Here is a 23912-nt window from a genome sequence, read left to right as displayed (position 1 = left end):
GGGAGAAGAGGGTTGCATTGACAATCCAACACAATGGGCAGTACTTTGAAAACATTTTATAAGTGGTCATAAACTTGTAAATAACTCATAAAAGAATAAAGTTACGTTAAAACCAAGCACGCCATTGTTTTTCTTGTGAAGTTCTCAATAAGATTGCTGTGTCACATGACCCTCTTACCATTGGAAAAAAAGCTGGATCCAAAATGGCTGACTTCAAAATGGCCACCATGGTCACCACCCATCTTGAAAAGTTGTCCCCCTCCCATATACTAAGGTGCCACAAACAGGAAGTTGATATCACCAACCATTCCCATTTTATTTAGGTGCATCCATATAAATGGCCCACTCCGTATATAGTTATCCATTTTGTTAAGTGAATAAATTAGGATTAAACTGTACAAACAATTAAAAAAATATGCTGTAAACAATAACTGTCCAGATGGACAACCGAAATTATTGCAAAAAGATTTGGATAGTGATAAAAGATAAGTAAAATATTCAAAGCAGTAGCTGTCATTGATTTAATAAAGTGTAGAAAACTTCTCTGCAGGTAATAGAAATGTAGTTGAACCAGTGAGATGCACCTGAAGATCTGTCTCTGATTCCAAGAGTGTAAAATCATTATAATAACCTTTTAACAGATTAATTTGCTTACAGTCTTTCAACATTTATCTTCTACTGAAGACTGTAATACCTGTTACAACATAGAAATACAGAAGCATTGTCACAGGAATATCGCCACAGAGAGGATAACGGTGTCAGGCTACATTTGCACCTGCACTGATTGGTTCTGCTTTGCCTTCCAGTTAGCTGTGCAGGTTTCTCTTGCTCTGTTATTGCAAGGGTTAAACAGTTCTGTTTGTCTCCTAGAATTCTCCATCCTGAGTTATTTCAGCTGTTCTGATTACTTCAATCCCCTCTGGTATAAATACTCACCTCTTAGCTTGAGTAGTTGCCAGTGATAGCTTACTGTACCCTGGTTTGGAGCTGGAGGTTTGCATTATGTGAAGAGAGGTCATCTAGGAGTCATCTCTGGAGATATTTGTTTAGAAGTTCGTTTGAGTGTCTTCCTTACCTTATCTCCTATTGGTTTGTCTCACCTTATCCTTCCCCTTTCCTTTTTCTGTAGACTGGGAGCATGTTGAGTTATTGCTTTTTCTTTTACCCTTATCTGTTTCCCTTTCTGCCTTTGTGTTAGAGCAGGACTATTGTTCCTGCTGTTCCTGACTCAGTAGTCATGGCCATTCTCAGTGTATAAAAGGAATAGGAATGTGATTGCCACACGGCTTGACAGAACCCATCTGGGGATGCTAGGGAGCGTGGGGTTATGCAGGGCAGGTGTCAGGAGTGCTCCCCTTTAATCTTTCATTAGTGGTAGAGCTCCTTTTTCCTTCTGTCTCAAAGCACACTGCCTTGCTTCTGGCAGAAGTGTTATAAGCTTTCAGAGTCTATAGGCTCCCATGTTAAAATAACAAAAAAAAATTACAATGTTTTGTTTAGCTTAGTTTTTGTTTTTATTTTTGTATTAGTCAACTGTATATGAAAGTGCTGCCAAGAGTCCTTTCCAACACATGAACTCGTTTTTGGCATTTGCCAGGAGAATGAAGGGGTCAAAAGATATATTTAAACATCATGGCTCTTACACCAAATAAACAGAGCATAAGTCTGTAAATGCTTTGCTTGAAATCTAGAGGAGTAATTATCATACTGGTGTAAAGCATTGTTTTTACTGGACTTTAGATTTAGGTTTTTTTAGATATCATTTATAAACCTTACCCTAATCTCTGTACATATTATTTTCTGAAAATAAATACATAGCCTGTGGAACTATGAAATATATAAAAAAAATCTGTTTTCTACTGTAAATGAATTTATTTAAATATATCATTTATCAGTAATATCAGCAAAGAACCTAAGCTAAAAATCCTGCAGTTCCCCATATTGGCCTCAGAGCGCCGCTCTTCACCAATAAGCAAAATATTCTGCAAATCCAGAATCGCCTCCATGATGCAGACAGTGTTCAACTGCAAGAAGAAATACACAGCATTTCACACTGGGATGTGCCGGGTACAGGACTCAGAAAGAAGACGGATTATTTTCTGCTGGATTATAAATATAAGAAGGATTTTTACCATTATATTTCTGCTGAGAAGGATGGCTGGATTACAACTGCAGGAAGGACAATCAGTGCAAGGACTCAGATGGCAAGTAATATTTCCCTTCTTATTTTCCTGGCTGTGTCATTCAGTCTCTGGTCAGATTCATTATTCCATTAATGAAGAATTAAGAAAAGGCTCTATTGTGGGAAATCTAGCAAAGGATCTTGAAATAAATGCTAAGGATCTCTCCAGAAGGAAATTAAGAATTGTGTCTGGAGTCTCCGATAAATATTTTAGCATTAATCTGGACAATGGAAACCTGTACATTGCTGATAGGATAGACAGAGAGACATTGTGCAGAGCTGCAGCTGATTGTGTCCTTACATTTGACATTGTAGTGGAAAATCCACTAAATATCTTCAGTATAAAGATTAATATTAAGGATATAAATGATAATCCTCCTAAATTTATTCTTACCACAATTAGAATAGAGATGAGTGAATCTACCTCCCCAGGAAGAAGATTTCTTTTACAAAATGCAGAAGATCTGGATGTCGGTGCTAATTCCCTGATCAGCTACAGCCTCAGTGAGAACCAGTATTTTGCTCTTGGAGAGAAGGTCAGCACTGATGGCAGTGTATTTCCAGAGCTGATACTAGAGAAACCTCTAGACCGAGAGACACAGAACAAGCATGAACTCATCCTCACAGCTTCTGATGGAGGAAATCCTGTACAGACAGGCACTGCCCTAATTAATATCATTATCACTGATATCAATGATAATTCTCCAGTATTTACACAGGATGTATATAAAGTAAGTGTCAGAGAAAATATACCGGTGAATTCTACAATTCTGCAGGTCAGTGCAAGTGATGAAGATGAAGGAGTCAATGCACAGATCACTTACTCTATTAGGACCACAGCAAGTGATATCCTACAGATTTTTAATATCAATGCCAGAAATGGAGAAATTGCAATCATAGGACATTTAGATTATGAAGTGTCAAGGTTGTATGAAATTTCAGTGCAAGCAGAAGATGGAGGAAGCTTAGCAGCAAAAGCCAAGGTTTTAGTGGAAATACTTGATATCAATGACAATGCTCCTGAGATATCTATAACCTCATTATCGGATCTTATTCCTGAGTATTCTGCTCCTGGTTCTGTGGTGGCGCTGATCAAAGTTCATGATCTTGATTCAGGAGAAAATGGTGAAGTCCAATGTATAATAACGGGGGATTTACCATTTGAGTTAAAATCATCGGCAGGTAATTTTTATAAAATCGTTACAAAAAGTAATCTAGATAGAGAAAAAATATCATCCTACAACATCACAATACAAGCATCAGATAAAGGTTCTCCAGAAATGACTTCTAGAAAAGTCATTAAGCTTGATATATCAGATGTTAATGACAATGCTCCACTGTTTGAGAAAATAAGTTATACTGCTTTTTTTCCAGAAAATAATTTACCTGGAGCTTCAATATTTAGTATTCAAGCAAGAGATATAGACAGTGAGGACAATTCAAAGATAACATATTTTTTAATGACTAGGGGTAACGAAAAAGATCCCCTGTCTTCTTCCATTGTCTCCATGAATCCAGTAACTGGGGTCATTTATGCTCAACAATCATTTGATTATGAGAAGCATAAAGAATTTAATATCCAAATCATCGCCAGAGATAATGGATCTCCATCTCTGAACAGCAGTACAACACTAAGAATATGTATAGTAGACCAGAATGATAATTCTCCAGTCATTCTGTACCCATCACCAGAGGTTGATAGCTCAACATTTGAGATGGTTCCTTGGACCTCTGAACAAGGCTCTTTAGTATCTAAGGTGGTGGCAGTGGACGCTGACTCTGGACACAATGCCTGGTTGTCTTACTTTTTACTGTCTTTAGAACCATCACTCTTCACCATTGACCAGCACACAGGAGAGATCAGGACATCACGTGGATTTCACGAAAAAGACATCATGAAACATGGAATTGTGGTTCTTGTAAAAGACAATGGGATTCCCTCCCGCTCAGCTTCAGTCACTCTAACCATGGTGATTGCTGATCATTTTCATCAGGTTCTTCCTGAGCTGAGCAGTCAGTCTAATAAAGAAGAATCTCAGTCCAACCTACAATTCTACTTGGTGATCGCCTTGGCACTGATTTCATTTTTCTTCATGTTGACTGTGATTATTGCAGTTGTCTCCAAATACAAAGAGTCCAGATCTTCTACTACATTTGGGTCCTTAAGTACAAGTCTATATCCACAGGTCGATTCCAGGTTTATTTCACAATTTAACCCCGGAACATTACCTCTGCCATATTCTTATGATGTTTGTGTAACTCTGGATCCGAGTGAGAGGGAATTTGCTTTCCTTAACCCTCAGCACAACTTCCCTGTAGACAGTCTAATCGATGCTGATGACTCAGTCATTGGAAGTGAAAATGTAAAGAACTCTTCACCTGCAGAAACACAGGTATGTATTTTAGTAAATCTATGTCGATATATGTTTTCTTTGGTTTAACATGATTTAATTTCAACTATAAAAAAAAGTAATGATTACCTTTATTATAAACAGCTGGCAATAAAAGACAGTGTATCTTATTTAAGGTTAAACATTTATGTATTACAGCTATTATGCAATAATATTATGGTCATGAATTTATTGTATTGCTAACGTTTTTATCTATGACTGTTGTGTTTGAAACTGTTAAACTGTAAAGCACTGCGGAATATGTTGGCGCTATATAAAGATTATTATTATTATTATTCATGAAAAGGGCTGATTAATATAAAGCTATGATGAAACTTTACCACCATGATAAGACTTTTTGCCTCGTCACTTTTGTGCAGACCCTTTACTCCTTCTGTATATCATAAATATCTTAGAATTTGGAATGTCTCTTGTAGATGCAGAATTTGTATGTGTTAAAGCATCTAACTATAAAAATGTCTAAAAGTAAGTAGAACTTAACTTCATGGAAACTTTAGATCTTTTATGGTGTGAATTTTTTATTCTGTAACTCGCCTTAGTGAATTTGTAGAATTGGTGTAACAAATCATAAATCACGTATAAAGAATGAGTTGCATCAAATATGTTATAGGGCCCTTATCTAGTATCACTTTGTATTATTTTATTTCTGTCAACCATATACAGAGAAAAAACATTTTGCTTAACCTGTTTTCTGATTGGACATTGTTTTATTTTTTTTCTGTACATTGACATAGGGAAGGGCATTTTGCCTGCACCCAGAGATACACTTTACAGCAGTCACATAGGCCATATGAATGTTTTGTCTAAGGATAACTTTTTGATTTCTAAGAGAACATTTTCTAATCATGCTCTGTGTCCTGTGCAGAGGTCTCTGTGCCAAGAGGGGAAAGATTAGCTCCAATTTTCAATGCTAAATCCTTTTATTTATAATGAGATAACTCAGAACAATTATCTCTGCAGAAAAATAAATGTTGGTCTATTGTAAATCTCAGTGGACCAAATGAAATTTAGAAAGAATTTAACATTTTAATTTAAGCAGAATGTCATTTTCTGATTACACATTCCCTCAAAGGAGATCTCTCACCAGGTTTTTGCCACCTATTCCGAAAGCTACATGGTGTATGGGGCAGAGACCCTGTTTCCAGTGACGTGTCACTTGGCTGCTTGTAGTTTGTTGTTGTTTAGCTAAAGTCACTTCTTAGCAAGCAGGAGATTATCACTAGAGGACTAGTAAACCTGATGCCATGTAGTCCTCCATATTCATGAGGTCTGCATAACCCCACCCACCTCACTGATTGTCAGCATTCTCTGCACACTGTGCATGGGCTGAAAGCTGCCAATCAATGGTGTGGGTAGGGTTGTACAGAGCTCAGCATTCAGAGGACTGGTAGATGTGCAGTAGGTAAAACTGTGATTTTGCATAAACATACAACAGTCCAGTATGTGACACATTACTGGAATCAGGATCTCAGCACTTACATTATGCTCATCTTAGATGGGGTAGAAAAAATCTTGATTCTATTTAAACAGAGTTTGTCATCCCAAACTGACAGTATAAACTGAGCCCACTGTCAGATCAATGAGGAAATTGGGGAGACACGAAAGGTGAAAGCTAACAATTGCTTGAATTGTAAGATCTAGCCATCAATTTATTAAATAGGGTGTTCACGTAATGCTGCAGAAACCTGTCACCAACCAGTATGTGTACAGACACAGAGGGCTATTAAGTGCATGTGGGGTGTGTGAACAGATGATACAAGGGTCCTAGTTTTGAAGAAAATGTTGTATTGGCAAAATAGGGCTATTTAGATAAGTTTGTTGAGGTGGTAGGCGAGTCTAAACAAATGCATTTTTAGGGCAGCCTAAAACTGTGGGTATTGGGGATTAATCAAAGTGTCCTAGGTAATGCATTCCAAAGAATTGCCAAAGAATTGCCACTACGAGAAGTCTTGGAGATCAAAGTGTCCTAGGTAATGTATTTCAAAGAATTGCCACTACGAGAAGTCTTGGAGATCAAAGTGTCCTAGGTAATGTATTCCGAAGAATTGCCACTGTGCAAAGTCTTGGAGATGGGAATGTTTGCTGGTGGCTATAAATGATATAATGACAATGCAAAGTATTTTCTGAAGGTTCTAAAAACTCTGTTTTAACTCCATATTACCATGAACAGAGTAGAAGAGAACCATGAATGAATATAAGCAAGTCAAAACAAGTATATCAAGTGCCTGCTAGTTGGAAAGCTGAGTTGTATTATGAGGTATTGTAAAGAAGAATGTACTATGTACTGAGTCCTTTACACCTTACATAAGCGTATTCCAAATTTTATATATTGTTCATCTAAATACATAAACACTAGGGATGATCAAATATATATGCAGTACCTTGGTTCAGTGGCCACATCGGTATTCAGGACCTTGATACAGTGGTCACATCATTTTCCAGGAGCCTGGTTCAGTGGCCACATCAGTATTCAGGACCCTGGTTCAGTGGTCACATCATTTTTCAGGAGCCAGGTTCAGTGGCCACATCAATATTCTATCTGCCGGCATTCTCGGCTCAACTTATGATTGGATGACCTGACTCAACGTCATTGGTGTGGCATGATGTACAATGTACAAATGATATTGCATCAAGCTGACAGATTATTGAGGATGTTAATCTTACTGTAGGTAATTAGCAGAATGGAGGGCACGGATAGGCTAGCAGACAGAGACAAGGGAGGAGACGTAGGGTGGTGTTGAAGCATGGAGTACTTTGTAGGTGATACTGATGAGTTTATATTGATCTCTGTATCAGATGGGCCACCAGTGCAATGACTGGCACAGGGTAAAGGTATCAGTGTAGTCTTTGGAAAGGAATATGATCTTGGCTGCATTAAGGACAGATTAGAGAAGCGTAAAACAGCAGTAGCGCGAAACGGCCATCGTCGTTCTCACTTTCCTCCTCCCATTCTCCCATTGAAGATGTTTTAATCTTTAAACTAAATACTGGATTTTACAGGCTGTTGAGTGTCATCCATCTTTCTTTTCTTATGGACTAAACGTGTATTTTCCAGAATGGAATCATTCGCAAAATTTCTTACTGTCCCAAAGTGAACTTCAGAAAAAGCCTGAACTGGTCATGACAATAAGCTACAGTAGCTTGGTCATGAGCAACTTGTGAGAAACCATAGAAAATGTAATACTAGAAATGGCTACAACATCGAACAATGACAATTTGATAACTTAGCAGCAAGACAATAGTCCATCCCGGTGATTTTACACATCCAGTAACAAGCGATACTTGAGTCTGTTACATGGATGGACAGTGTGGGGCCCAATTCATAACAACTAAGGAGAAGGTGGCATAACAGCAAGCAGTGGAGGAATGTGGGGGTTAAGTCATGATCTTAGTAACAAAATATTTTTTGGTATTTGATTGTACAAAAGCACTTTTGCTAGTGGTGCTAGGCTTTTACTGTATTGTGCACAATGTGCTATCACTTGTTCACTTGGGTTAGTCTTAAATGATACCAATGTCACAATTGTATTTTAATAGGAGATCCTTACAAGCCCACTAGAACTACATTATACTACTAAAAATTGCTATCAATATTATTTAATTCCAAATATTTGTTGCAAAGTTTTCATAGTTGTTGGGTGCATTACATGAAGAGACTGCATGAGTTATTGTTGGTTCTAGATGGTAGAAATCAATGATAGAGCTGAGTCTTGTCCCAGTTACATGTTAGTATTTCACATTGTGGTTTTTGTGCTACAATCCATACAAATCCAACAACACTCCCCAACCCAACACTACACATCACCCCAATAACAGAGCATTTCTATGCTGCTTTTAAAAATTATACCTGTTAAATGACAATATGGCTAATCTTTGTGTGGATCGGCTAAAAATAAAACAGATTACCAAAAAAATCCAAAGCCAAAAAATTAGGTTCAACCTTAAATTTCTGACAAGTGTATAGTTTGGAGTTTAATCAGACCAATACCCCTACAAACACATTGAAATCTGACCTGATTTACAAATGTTTGCTAGTGGCTTTAAATGATATAATGACAATGTAAAGTATTTTCCGAATGTTCTAAAACTCTGTTTTACCTCCATATTACCATGAACAGAGTGGACGAGGACTATGAATGACTATAAGCAAGTCAAAACAAGTATATCTAGTGCCTAGTAGTTGGAAAACTGAGTTGTATTATGAGATATTGTAAAGAAGAATCTACTATGTTTTGAGTCCTTTACCCCTTACATAAACGTATTCCAAATTTTATATATTGTCCATCTAAATACATAAACACTAGAGATGAGCAAATATATATGCAGTACCTTAGTTCTATGGCCACGTCCGTATTCAGGACCTCGGTTCAGTGGTCACATCATTTTTCAGGAGCCTGGTTCTGTGGCCACATTAGTATTCTAACTGCCGGCATTCTCGGCTCCTCTTTTGATTAGATGAAATGACACAACGTCATTGGCACGGCATGATGTACAAATGATATTGCGTCAAGCTGACTAATCAGAAGAGGAGCCAGTGATGATGGCAGGTAGGAGGTGATTTGCAGGACTCCCATCTATCAGCCATGGAATTCTGATGTACCCACTTGACCAGTATCTTGCAAATTGATTCGCTCATCTCACAATAATATACTCACAATATATAGACATGGAGGAAGAGCATAAAGAGAAAAGAACGGGGCACACTATGGGTTTCCTTGAATGCAGCTGGGTGACTGGGAAAACATTAAGGATAGTGATTTCTCCATAATGACTGGCTAAACTTTTGCTCCTAAGATATAGGATACAGTTTAAATAGGGATAGACTATATGACTTTAGCTCACAACCTCAATAGCCTACAGGGAAATGAGTAAAGCTGGATGTTAACATACTTAAAACCTCTTAGCAAAATTACAAACTAGATCAATAAAAATCAATTTATGTAACTTGGGGAAACTTTTAGTTTTACTATTTATTTAGTCAAAATCTAATACAATATAACTGAACGATGAAAACATTTTCTAATAATTAAAGTTGGTCTTACTTTACCAAAAATGTGTGCAAAATGTTGAGAAAGGAAGTGGCCATTTATTCTATAGACATAGTCATCGTGAAATACCTGCACACTATAGTTTTATGGTTTGTTATTGTCTTCTAATTTCATAGTTTGTAATAGAATATTTCCTTATAGTGTTTATCATGGAAATTTAATTTCCCCTTTTTGTTTTTTAATACATAAAGCAGTTTCAGTTCAATTAGTTTCATAAGCGCTATTGAGTTATACCTGGTTAAATACTTCTGATTTAAAGATCAATAATTTATTAACAAACCAAGTGATATAAAGTCAATATACGGTAGATATGTTTGAAGGGATGTTCCATAATAAGTGATCTAACTGCAAGTGCTATGTGTTATTTTATATGTGACAAAATCACATTTAACCTCCTTATCCAGATCATTTTATTTTAAGCAACCACTCATTGTACCACCGTACCTTGTAAAGAAAAAGAATTTCTAAAATGCCAAAACTTTAAAACTTTTTAAAGTAAAAGTCTTTCCATAACCAATTAACTTCTTAAGAATATCTATGTATTAAAAAGATTTCCCTAGTAGAAAAGAAGCAGTCACTGATGTTGCAGTTCCCCATATTGGCCTCAGAGCGCCGCTGTTCACCAATAAGGAAAATATTCTGCAAATCCAGAATCGCCTCCATGATGCAGACAGTGTTCAACTGCAAGAAGAAATACACAGCATTTCACACTGGGATGTGCCGGGTGCAGGACTCAGAAAGAAGACGGATTATTTTCTGCTGATAATTCTGCTGGATTATAAATATAAGGATTTTTACCATTATGTTTCTGGTGAGAAGAAGGATGGCCGGATTACAACTGCAGGAAGGACAATCAGTGCAAGGACTCAGATGGCAAGTAATATTTCCCTTCTTATTTTCCTGGCTGTGTCATTCAGTCTCTGGTCAGATTCATTATTCCATTAATGAAGAATTAAGAAAAGGTTCTATTGTGGGAAATCTAGCAAAGGATCTTGAGATAAATGTTAAGGATCTCTCCAGAAGGAAATTACACATTGTGACTGGAGTGGCTGAGAAATATTTTAATATAAATATGGATAATGGAAACCTGTACATTGCTGATAGGATAGACAGGGAGACATTGTGTGAAGCTGCAGCTGATTGTGTCCTTACATTTGATGCAGTGGTGGAAAATCCACTAAATGTCTTTATCATAAAGATCAATATTCAGGATATTAATGACAATCCTCCTACATTTATTGTTGATATAATCAGAATAGAAATGAGTGAATCTACCTCCCCAGGAAGAAGATTTCTTTTGCATAATGCAGAAGATCTGGATGTCGGTGTTAATTCCCTGATCAGCTACAGCCTCAGTGAGAACCAGTATTTTGCTCTTGGAGAGAAGGTCAGCACTGATGGCAGTGTATTTCCAGAGCTGATACTAGAGAAACCTCTAGACCGAGAGACACAGAACAAGCATGAACTCATCCTCACAGCTTCTGATGGAGGAAATCCTGTACAGACAGGCACTGTCCTAATTAATATCATTATCACTGACTTCAATGATAATTCTCCAGTATTTACACAGGATGTATATAAAGTAAGTGTCAGAGAAAGTATACCGGTGAATTCTACAATTCTGCAGGTCAGTGCAAGTGATGAAGATGAAGGAGTCAATGCACAAATTACTTATTCATTTAGAACCAAGGCACAAAATGTTCTTCAGACTTTTATTATCAACTCGAAAAATGGAGAAATTAAAACAAAAGGACAATTAGACTACGAAGGGTCAAAGCTTTATGAAATTTTGGTGCAAGCTGAAGATGGAGGAGGTTTAGCAGCCGGAGCCAAGGTTTTAATAGAAATAACAGACGAAAATGACAATGCTCCTGAGATATCTATAACCTCATCATCAGATCTTATTCCTGAGGATTCTTCCCCTGGTTCTGTGGTGGCATTAATCAAAGTTCATGACCGTGACTCTGGAGAAAATGGTGAAGTTCAATGTATAATAATTGGGGATTTTCCCTTTGAACTAATGTCATCAACAAGTAATTTTTATAAAATTGTTACAAAAAATAGTTTAGACAGAGAAAAAATATCATCCTACAACATCACAATACAAGCATCGGATAAAGGTTCCCCAGAAAAGACTTCTAAAAAGGTTATTAGGCTTGATATATCAGATGTCAATGACAATGCTCCAGTGTTTGAGAAATTTTTTTACACTGCATTTATACCAGAAAATAATTCTCCAGGAGCCTCAATATTTAGTGTTCAAGCAAGAGATCTGGACACTGATGACAATGCAAAGATAACATATTCTATTATGGTTAAAGGTAAAAAAGAAGATCCTCTGTCTTCCTCCATCTCCATGAATCCAGTCACTGGGGTCATTTATGCGCAAAGATCATTTGATTATGAGAAGAGTAGAGAATTTATTATCGAAATCATCGCCAAAGACAATGGATCTCCATCTCTGAACAGCAGTACAACACTAAGAATATGTATAGTAGACCAGAATGATAATTCTCCAGTTATTCTGTACCCATCACCAGAGGTTGACAGCTCAACATTTGAGATGGTTCCTTGGGCCTCTGAACAAGGCTCTTTAGTATCTAAGGTGGTGGCGGTGGACGCAGATTCTGTACACAATGCCTGGTTGTCTTACTTTTTACTGTCTTTAGAACCATCACTCTTCACCATTGACCAGCACACAGGAGAGATCAGGACATCACGTGGATTTCATGAAAAGGACATCATGAAACATGGAATTGTGGTTCTAGTAAAAGACAATGGGATTCCCTCCCGCTCAGCTTCAGTCACTCTAACCATGGTGATTGCTGATCATTTTCATCAGGTCCTTCCTGAGTTGAGCAGTCAGTCTAACAAAGAAGAATCTCAGTCCAACCTACAATTCTACTTGGTGATCGCCTTGGCACTGATTTCCTTTTTCTTCATGTTGACTGTGATTATTGCAGTTGTCTCCAAATATAAAGAGTCAAAATCTTCTACTTCATTTGGGTCCTTGAGTACAAGTTTGTACCCTCAGTTTGATCCCAGGTTTATTTCACAATTTAACCCTGGAACATTACCTCTGCCATATTCCTATGATGTTTGTGTAACTCTGGATCCAAGTGAGCAGGAATATGCGTTTCTTAAACCACAACACAATGTTCCTGTGGACAGTCTAATCGATGCTGATGACTCTGCGATTGGAAGTGAGAGTTTAAATAACACTTCGACTGTAGAAACACAGGTATGTATTTAAATATGTGAAAAAACATACTTTATGTTGATATCTCTTTCTTGTTTTAATTTAACATGATCTAAGCTTTAACAATTAAAATTACAAGAAAACGTTTTTTATCCAATAGAGCTAGATATTTAAGTTAAAAAGTTGCTGAAATATTGCACAAAATTGTCGATATAATAACCAGTTTCCCATAATAGATTTATTATAAATCTTATTTTATACTACGGCTCATGTGTGTTAGGGGTCGAGTTCCTGCCTCTGCACAGGGGGAAACTCGATCCGTCTCCGCTGAGGTCTCCCATTCTTCTCCTGCCGCAGTGGAGCCTGCTCAGCGGAGACGTCGATCCCAGCGTCTCGCTCAGTCTGACTCTGTGCTAAGAGTTACTGCTGCATTTCCTGCTTCTGCAATTGAAGTCAGTGCTGGGCAGCGGCGAGCAGACGCTTCTGGGGCTAAGTCCTGCTTTTCACGTTCTGAGCATGCCCAGGGTAAGATCTCTCAGTGGAGATCGAGGGTCACATGATCAGATACTGCAGCTAAGGTCCTTGTAGGTGCTAGGACTAAATCCTGCTTTGCACTCTGAGCATGCCCAGGGCAAGATCTTTCAGTGGAGATCTAGGGTCACATGCTCAGGTACTGCAGCAACTCCATTGGTCCTTCTTTGAAAGGTCCTAAACGTGCTGCAACTATTTAAAGGGAACCTGTCACCTGAATTTGGCGGGACTGGTTTTGGGTCATATGGGCGGAGTTTTTGGGTGTTTGATTCACCCTTTCCTTACCCGCTGGCTGCATGCTGGCTGCAATATTGGATTGAAGTTCATTATCTGTCCTCCATAGTACACGCCTGCACAAGGCAAGATTGCTTTGCGCAGGCGTGTACTATGGAGGACAGAGAATAAACTTCAATCCAATATTGCAGCCAGCATGCAGCCAGCGGGTAAGGAAAGGGTGAATCAAACACCCGAAAACTCCGCCCATATGACCCAAAACCAGTCCCGCCAAATTCAGGTGACAGAGTCCCTTTAAGGCCCGCATGGCCGCACGGCCATGCGCTAGTATTGTCTACTGTTATGTGCTTTGCGCTAGTGTGGTCACATGTGAGTGTGTTCAGGGACCCGGCTGAATTAAGCCCCTAGAATGCTGGCACCTCCGGCGAGGAGTTTGTGTTTGGATGTATTCAGGGGCCCGGCTGAAATAAGCCCCTAGAATGCTGGCTCCTCCGGCAAGGAGTTTTGTGTACATGCGTGACCACGGACTGCTCTCTGTTTGGGCAGTTAGCCTGTGCCTCTGTGGAGTCTAACAGGGCACAGTGCTTCTCTTTCACAGCTACTTGGTGAATTAACTGAGTTAGTCTATACCGCCATATAGTTCCGCCGTTTGCTAGCAGCAGGTACTCCTGCACGGTGGAGCCCGGACTGCGAACGCACCAATATCAATAGAAACATCTCTATTTACTTGGTACGTTCCACTGGCCCTAACAATGTGTTAAGCTGTTAGCTAAAAACAATAATATGGCTGCAATGTATATGGAAACATTTCTACCAAGGTAAGACTTCTTATCATGTCATGTGCGATGTAAGCCTTGCCTAAATGGTCTCTATTAGTGATGAGCGAGTGGGCTTGTTACTAGTGTTTCCCGAGCATTCTCGAGTGGTCTCCGAGTATCTTTGGTGTGCTCGTAGATTATGTTTCTGTCTCCGCAGCAGCATGAATTGCGGCTGCTAGACATCCCGAATACATGTGGGGGTTTCATAACAAACAGGCAATCCCTGCATGTGTTCAGGTTGTCTAACAGCTGCAAATCATGCAACTGTGGGGACAAAAACATATTCTACGAGCACTACAAAATACTCGGAGAACACCCGAGCATGCTCGGAAATCACAAGTAATGAGCACACTCGCTCATCACAAGTCTCTATCTGTTAGGGGTTGAGTTCCTGCCTCTGCACATGGGGAATCTCGGGCTATCTCCGCTGCAGTCTCCCATTCTTCTTCTGCCACAGTGGAGCCTGCTCAGCGGATATGTCGGTCCCAGCGTCTTGCTCTGTCTCACTCTGTGCAAAGGGTTACTGCTGCTTTTCCAGCTTCTGCCATTGAAGCCAGTGCTGGGCAGCGGCGAGCAGACACTTTTGGGACTAAGTCCTGCTTTTTCTCTTCTGAGCATGCCCAGGGCAAGATCTCCCATTGGAGATCGAGGGTCACATGGTCAGAAACTGCAGCAGATCCCATTGGTCCTCCAGGAAGGTCCTGAAGGTGCTCAACTTCTGGGGAAGCCTCCCATTGGTTTTTCTGGGAAGGTCCTGTACATGCTGCAGCTATAAAACATTTGCATGACCGCACGGCCATGCGCTAGTGTACATTTGTATATGTGTGTGTTGATGAGTGCAAGTCGTTCTTTAAAATCCCCTCCCTTGTGTATGACTGTTCGCATATGGTGTATGGCTGCTATCTAGCGCCCGGCTGAACTGTCAGCATTATAACACATGAAACAGCATCTACTGCTGTGACCGCCAGTGCAGCGCCACGAGCCATTAGAGCGCTTCCTTAGCCTAAGTCTGGGTGGTTAGTGGCGTCCACCAGTACGGCACAGTTCGCACTCTTGTGCTCAAAACTATTATTTCAGTTTGTCTCTTAAACCCAGTAGCGGTGTCGAGCGCAAGTAGTCTAGACGGACTCTAATCCCGAGTCTTGAGACTGAGTTCGGTGACTCCTTGCTTGCGCTCTTTGTGCGGTACCGCGGCCCTGTGACTTAACAGAGTTCGCTTCCACCGCCATATAGCGCTGCCATTTGCTAGCAGCAGGTTCTCTCCTGCACGGTCGACCCTGGACTGCGAACGCACCTAATAACATCTCACTATTTACTCAGTGCGTTCCGCCAGTCCTAACACCATCTTTGCATTAGATATATATCAGAAGTGATATATCTGCAAGGTAAAATATTTGTAGATATAATTCATATTATTTTTAATAAGTGAAAGCAACGTTAAAATGGACGATTGGGATTTTAAACAAAAAGAACTGAGCTTTTAAAGTGTGTTTTTAACTAGTCAATCATCAGCTTTATTGATTACATTCAAATATATAATTAATGTAACAAAAATTATAAATATTCTAATATTCTAAGAGGATGTGAATCGCAAAAACTAAATTAGGTAGTGTTTCATATCTTAGTGCCCTTAAAAGGAATGTATCACCAAATATTTTGCATAATTCTTTAAACCAGATAAGGAATTAAAAAATGTTTTGCATTTTTTCTGATTCTTCTAATTCTATTTTCAGCATTAAAATTATGGGGACAAATGTTTTACCTAAGCTTTTCTTAACAACATTCAGAGGTATATTTAACATCAGCCATAGGTTCATGTAGTCTGAAGATGACTCATTGACTTCTATGGGAAAATGTGTAAGGCATGCCCTGTGACCTGTGCAGAGGACACGATGCAGAGTGGAGGAGGAGGTGAACTGTTATTAGCACTTATTTGTGATAGATCGTTTGTTATGTATATTTAGTTGTTGACTCTTATTGTTATCCTGCTTGTGATGATCAAGAGATAACTGTTGAGAAATAATGTTTTAGAAAAGGAGTTGTCAGTGTATTGTGAGGTTTCATTGGCCAGAATGAAAATATAAAAATTCACAATATTTAATTGAAAAATGTACATGGAGAATAAGATAAATAATGGCAATTTTTGGTTCAGATATTAGGTCATTTTCTGATGAAACTTTCCCTTAAGCAATCATTTTATTAAAAAAAAATAATACTTTGTTGGCAATTTTGTTAGTGTAGGGGTATAGGTCTATGAGTGGTGTGTCAGAAATTCTATTGTGTGGTGGTGGTGAAAAATGGATCATGTGGGGAGACTCGAAATCCTTTGTTGATATGAGAAACCTCTTAAATACAAATGTAGCAACATTTATCTTAAAGCATTTTAGGCTTATGATGGGTAAATGCATGATAACAGGGTTAGATTTACAAATGGGACTAGACTTTTAGAATGGGTGGCGATGGGAGTGGACTGATGGCGGTGAGTAGCGGAGAGGCCATAGAGGTGAATAGTAAGGTAAGTATTTCTTTTTTTACCCTTTTGATTGCCATTTATGGGTCAGGGAATGTCAGCCAGTGGACACCATTTTGCTGGATCCACGTGGAAGTGAATTACAAAAGAAGAATTGTTTTCTAAAATTCAAGTAGATTCAATTTTGCTAAAAAAATCATTATCGAAGATTTAATTTTCTATCAATGAAGTTTATTACCAAATATTTATTACAAAGTTTTCATAAGGATTTGAAACATAGTGCTGTAATTAATATAGAATATGAGTTATTTGTTATTGTACAGTCAGCACAGAATGATTGTTCACACCAAGTACAGGCGTCGGTACACCGTATCATGGCCAATCATTTAAGTGCACCTTCTCATCTGTTTGTTTTCCCTCTATCCACACCCCTGCCTCATCTTTTATTGATACCTCTATCTTCATAGAGCCAGAGAAAGGCAGAGATACAGGTCCTTCTCAAAAAATTAGCATATAGTGTTAAATTTCATTATTTACCATAATGTAATGATTACAATTAAACTTTCATATATTATAGATTCATTATCCACCAACTGAAATTTGTCAGGTCTTTTATTGTTTTAATACTGATGATTTTGGCATACAACTCCTGATAACCCAAAAAACCTGTCTCAATAAATTAGCATATCAAAAAAAGGTTCTCTAAACGACCTATTACCCTAATCTTCTGAATCAACTAATTAACTCTAAACACATGCAAAAGATACCTGAGGCTTTTATAAACTCCCTGCCTGGTTCATTACTCAAAACCCCCATCATGGGTAAGACTAGCGACCTGACAGATGTCAAGAAGGCCATCATTGACACCCTCAAGCAAGAGGGTAAGACCCAGAAAGAAATTTCTCAACAAATAGGCTGTTCCCAGAGTGCTGTATCAAGGCACCTCAATGGTAAGTCTGTTGGAAGGAAACAATGTGGCAGAAAACGCTGTACAACGAGAAGAGGAGACCGGACCCTGAGAAAGATTGTGGAGAAGGACCGATTCCAGACCTTGGGGAACCTGAGGAAGCAGTGGACTGAGTCTGGTGTGGAAACATCCAGAGCCACCGTGCACAGGCGTGTGCAGGAACTGGGCTACAGGTGCCGCATTCCCCAGGTAAAGCCACTTTTGAACCATAAACAGCGGCAGAGGCGCCTGACCTGGGCTACAGAGAAGCAGCACTGGACTGTTGCTAAGTGGTCCCAAGTACTTTTTTCTGATGAAAGCAAATTTTGCATGTCATTCGGAAATCAAGGTGCCAGAGTCTGGAGGAAGACTGGGGAGAAGGAAATGCCAAAATGCCTGAAGTCCAGTGTCAAGTACCCACAGTCAGTGATGGTGTGGGGTGCCATGTCAGCTGCTGGTGTTGGTCCACTGTGTTTCATCAAGGGCAGGGTCAATGCAGCTAGCTATCAGGAGATTTTGGAGCACTTCATGCTTCCATCGGCTGAAATGCTTTATGGAGATGAAGATTTCATTTTTCAGCACGACCTGGCACCTGCTCACAGTGCCAAAACCACTGGTAAATGGTTTACTGACCATGGTATTACTGTGCTCAATTGGCCTGCCAACTCTCCTGACCTTAACCCCATAGAGAATCTGTGGGATATTGTGAAGAGAAAGTTGAGAGACGCAAGACCCAACACTCTGGATGAGCTTAAGGCCGCTATTGAAGCATCCTGGGCCTCCATAACATCTCAGCAGTGTCACAGGCTGATTGCCTCCATGCCACGCCGCATTGAAGCAGTCATTTCTGCCAAAGGATTCCCGACCAAGTATTGAGTGCATAACTGAACATTATTATTTGATGGTTTTTTTGTTTGTTATTAAAAAACACTTTTATTTGATTGGATGGGTGAAATATGCTAATTTATTGAGACAGGTTTTTTGGGTTATCAGGAGTTGTATGCCAAAATCATCAGTATTAAAACAATAAAAGACCTGACAAATTTCAGTTGGTGGATAATGAATCTATAATATATGAAAGTTTAATTGTAATCATTACATTATGGTAAATAATGAAATTTAACACTATATGCTAATTTTTTGAGAAGGACCTGTAGAGGGAAAACAAGCAGGTGGGAAGATGCACTAAAATGCGCCATCAAACAAAGAAGCGCCAGGAGCAGTGTGAAAGACTGGAGGAAAGCATGCCAAGACGCATGAAAGCTGTGATTAAAAATCATGGTTATTCCACAAAATATTGATTTTTGAATTCTTCCGGAGTTAAAACATTAGTATTGTTGTTTCTAAATAATTATGAACTTGTTTTCTTTGCATTATTTGAGGTCTGAAAGCACTGGGTTTTTTTTTTTTATTTTGACCATTTCTCCTTTTCAGAAAATAAGTACAAAATGTATTGTTTGGAAATTCAGAGACATGTTGTCAGAAGTTTATAGAATAAAAGAACAATTTACATTTTACTCAAAATATACCTATAAAGAGAAAAGTCAGACAAACTGAACATTTTGCAGTGGTCTCTTAATTTTTGCCACAGCTGTATGTGTTTGGGTTTAAAAACACCCAATTAACTTACAATTTGAAATTTCTGAATTCTTACTGGATAAGACTGAACCTGTCCTCTTCTAGCTATAAGCTAAGAACCTTTAAGATGTCGCAATAGTTCTGTGATTATCTTGAACATATGTTCATTGAGCTACACCTGGTGATCTTTCAGGCGTTTAAGTATCATATGTTGTGTGCTTTAAGATATATTTTGACTTTTTGATCATAACACATTAAAATTTAAAGTGGAACACAACCTAAGCGTCTAACATTAGTGATGACTGAGAGCAGCCCTGTATAGAAACATTAACGTCTAACATGTATACTAAGTAAACAAGTGTCAATAAGATGATACAGTCATCTTCATAAGATAGATCTAGCTACTAATATTAGCTTTAGAAAAATAGAGCTGTAATAGGATTATACCACTTTATAATGCAGATCAGATTTTCTTTGTCTTACTATTTATTATTTGTACCAATATTATTTCCTTAAGTTTCCTTATTAAAAATTATGCAATTCTAAACTAGCAAAACCATTTGCTATAAAAGTATTTCCATAATACATATACTTTTTAATTATATGCAAAATTTAAGAAGTATTTGCTAAGAGATAGATCTAAATTACTGACTCTGCAGTTCCCCATATTGGCCTCAGAGCGCCGCTGTTCACCAATAAGGAAAATATTCAGCAAATCCAGAATCGCCTCCATGATGCAGACAGTGTTCAACTGCAAGAAGAAATACACAGCATTTCACACTGGGATGTGCCGGGTACAGGACTCAGAAAGAAGACGGATTATTTTCTGCTGGATTATAAGTATAAGAAGGATTTTTACCATTATATTTCTGGTGAGAAGAAGGATGGCCGGATTACAACTGCAGGAAGGACAATCAGTGCAAGGACTCAGATGGCAAGTAATATTTCCCTTCTTATTTTCCTGGCTGTGTCATTCAGTCTCTGGTCAGATTCATTATTCCATTAATGAAGAATTAAGAAAAGGTTCTATTGTGGGAAATCTAGCAAAGGATCTTGAATTAAATGTTAAGGATCTCTCCAGAAGGAAATTACGTATTGTGTCTGATCTATATGAACAATTTATCAGAATACATTTTGACAATGGAAACCTGTACATTGCTGATAGGATAGACAGGGAGACATTGTGCAGAGCTGCAGCTGATTGTGTCCTTACATTTGATGCAGTGGTGGAAAATCCCTTAAAAATTGTGAGTGTCAGAATTGATATTCAGGATATAAATGACAATCCTCCTACATTTATTCTTGATTCAGTTAAAATAGAAATGAGTGAATCTACCTCCCCAGGAAGAAGATTTATTTTACATAATGCAGAAGATCTGGATGTCGGTGTTAATTCCCTGATCAGCTACAGCCTCAGTGAGAACCAGTATTTTGCTCTTGGAGAGAAGGTCAGCACTGATGGCAGTGTATTTCCAGAGCTGATACTAGAGAAACCTCTAGACCGAGAGACACAGAACAAGCATGAACTCATCCTCACAGCTTCTGATGGAGGAAATCCTGTACAGACAGGCACTGCCCTAATTAATATAATCATCAATGATATCAATGATAATTCTCCAGTATTTACACAGGATGTATATAAAGTAAGTGTCAGAGAAAATATACCGGTGAATTCTACAATTCTGCAGGTCAGTGCAAGTGATGAAGATGAAGGAGTCAATGCACAGATCACTTATTCATTTAGAACCACAGCAAATGATATTCTACAAACGTTTATTATCAATTACAAAACTGGAGAAATTACCACAAAAAAACAATTAGATTATGAAATATCAAGGTTTTACGAAATTTCAGTACAAGCTGAAGATGGAGGAGGTCTAGCAGCAAAAGCCAAGGTTTTAATAGAAATCATAGATGAAAATGACAATGCTCCTGAGATATCAATAACCTCATCATCAGCTCTTATTCCTGAAGATGCTGCCCCTGGTACTATGGTGGCACTGATAAAAGTTTGGGATCGGGACTCAGGAGAAAATGGTGAGGTTCAATGTATAATATTAGGGAATTTGCCCTTTGAACTAATATCAGCAAGTAATTTTTATAAAATTGTTACACAAAGTAATCTAGACAGAGAAAAAATATCATCCTACAACATCACAATACAAGCCTCTGACAAGGGGTCTCCTGAACTGGTTTCCAGAAAAGTTGTTAAACTAGAAGTATCAGATGTCAATGACAATGCTCCAGTGTTTGAGAAGCTAGGTTATGCTGTATTTGTCTATGAAAATAATTTACCAGGAGCTTCAATATTTATTATTCAAGCAAGAGATCTGGACAGTGAAGATAACGCAAAAATAACATATTCTGTAATGACTGGAAGTGATGAAGATCTCCTGTCTTCCTTCATCTCCATGAATCCAGTAACTGGGGTCATTTATGCTCAGAGGTCGTTTGATTTTGAAATGAATAGAGAATTCAACATCCAAATTATCGCCAGAGACAATGGATCTCCATCTCTGAACAGCAGTACAACACTGAGAATATGTATAGTAGACCAGAATGATAATTCTCCAGTCATTCTGTACCCATCACCAGAGGTTGACAGCTCAACATTTGAGATGGTTCCTTGGACCTCTGAACAAGGCTCTTTAGTATCTAAGGTGGTGGCAGTGGACGCTGACTCTGGACACAATGCCTGGTTGTCTTACTTTTTACAGTCGTTAGAACCATCACTCTTTACCATTGACCAGCACACAGGAGAGATCAGAACATCACGTGGATTTCACGAAAAGGACATCATGAAACACGGAATTGTGGTTCTAGTAAAAGACAATGGGATTCCCTCCCGCTCAGCTTCAGTCACTCTAACCATGGTGATTGCTGATCATTTTCATCAGGTTCTTCCTGAGCTGAGCAGTCAGTCTAACAAAGAAGAATCTCAGTCCAACCTACAATTCTACTTGGTGATCGCCTTGGCACTGATTTCCTTTTTCTTCATGTTGACTGTGATTATTGCAGTTGTCTCCAAATATAAAGAATCTAAGTCATCATCATTTGGGTCACTGAGTACAAGTCTATATCCACAGATTGATCCCAGATTTCTTTCACAGTTTAACCCTGGGACATTACCTCTGCCATATTCCTATGATGTTTGTGTAACTCTGGACCCAAGTGAACAGGAATTTGCTTTCCTCCAGCCTCAACACAATGTTCCTGTGGACAGTCTAATTGATGCTGAAGATTGTGGCATTGTGAATGATACTTTAAAGAACTCTGCACCTGCAAAAAATCTTACATTGCAGGTATGTTTCATGTTGTTCTCTATCTAGAAAATTAAACATGTCAATCCAGAAATGTAAATTAGTTATACATGTTAAACTACAATCAATTAACTAATTGTGAAACGGTCATTTTTTGGGGGGAGGATGGATAATTTATTATTCAGTGTCTTAAACCTTTTTTGGTACAATTACACTTGCGGGGGACTGACACAATGCTAAAGTAGAACAACAGTCTTTTCATTTTGAGGATCTGTGGGTGTTTGTGTCGAGGTCCCAGAAGTCAAAATATGATTGTATACCCTGTCAACATACCATTACTTGTAATACTTAGACTTCTATGGAACTCCATGTTGGCTTATCAGTAAATCTAGTACATAATATAAAATAGTGCTCATAAATGAAAGTTCCACTTAAACCCACATAAGGTTGATATGCATGCTACTCAGTGTTAGGACTGGCGGAACGCACCAAGACAGGTGACGAAGATGCGTTCGCAGTCCGGGGTCCACCGTGCAGGTGAGAACCTGCTGCTAGCAATTTGCAGACTCTATAGCGGTACACTAAAGTAAACACGCGTGGGTTAAACCTCACCCAGCGTGAGGAAAGCGATCCTGTTAATTCACAGGACCGCAATACCGCACTAGAGAGCGAGCAAGTGGCCAGCGGACTTAACCCCAGAAGGGATTGAAGCCCGATTAGGCCCTTGCTGGCACAACACCGCAACTGGGTGTGTAGAGAACCTTCAGAAATATAAGCGCACAAGTGCGCGAGCGATGCCGCACTAACGGACGCCACTAACCACCCAGACTTGGGTATGGAAAGCGCCAGGCAGGCGCACGGCGCCGTACTGGCAGGCACAGCTACAGGACGCTGTGATGTGTGTTTAGTGTAGTAGGCTAAGTCGGGCGCTAGATAGCAACCGTACACCTTCCGCGAACAGACATTCAATAGGGAAGGGGTAACCAAGAACGACTTGCACTCACACATACACACATATCAATTGTAAGACAATACTAGCGCATGGCCGTGCGGTCATGCGCAGTTTATATAGCTGCAGCACAGGAAATGGCTACAGAACTTTTGCCCTTCTAGGACCTGCCAAGAGGACCAATGGAATGTGCCGCAGAGCCTGAGCACATGACCCTTGATCTCCAACGGGAGATCTTGCCCTGGGCATGCTCAGTGTGTGCAGATAAGGACTTAGTCCCAGAGAA

General features: G+C 39.0%; 1 protein-coding gene across 27 annotated transcripts in view; it reads left to right on the top strand.

Annotated features, from left to right (window-relative positions):
• Positions 1–23912, top strand: part of LOC138675459 (protocadherin gamma-B2-like) — a 502075-nt gene that overhangs the window by 361565 nt on the left and 116598 nt on the right. The window contains exon 1 of one of the 27 annotated variants that reach the window (XM_069763713.1): positions 10334–12882. The exons of 25 other annotated variants lie outside the window; for them this stretch is intronic. In XM_069763713.1, coding sequence (XP_069619814.1) covers positions 10444–12882 — 2439 coding nt within the window. In that variant the 5' untranslated portion in view covers positions 10334–10443. Of the gene's footprint in view, positions 1–10333; positions 12883–20138; positions 22720–23912 lie in introns of those variants that run through there. One more of the 27 variants, XM_069763709.1, reaches the window with a different exon arrangement.

Source organism: Ranitomeya imitator, chromosome 4, assembly GCF_032444005.1.
Source record: "Ranitomeya imitator isolate aRanImi1 chromosome 4, aRanImi1.pri, whole genome shotgun sequence".
NCBI lineage: Eukaryota > Metazoa > Chordata > Amphibia > Anura > Dendrobatidae > Ranitomeya > Ranitomeya imitator.
Note: the sequence above shows the minus strand (reverse complement) of the source record. Positions and strands in the feature narration are given on the sequence as shown.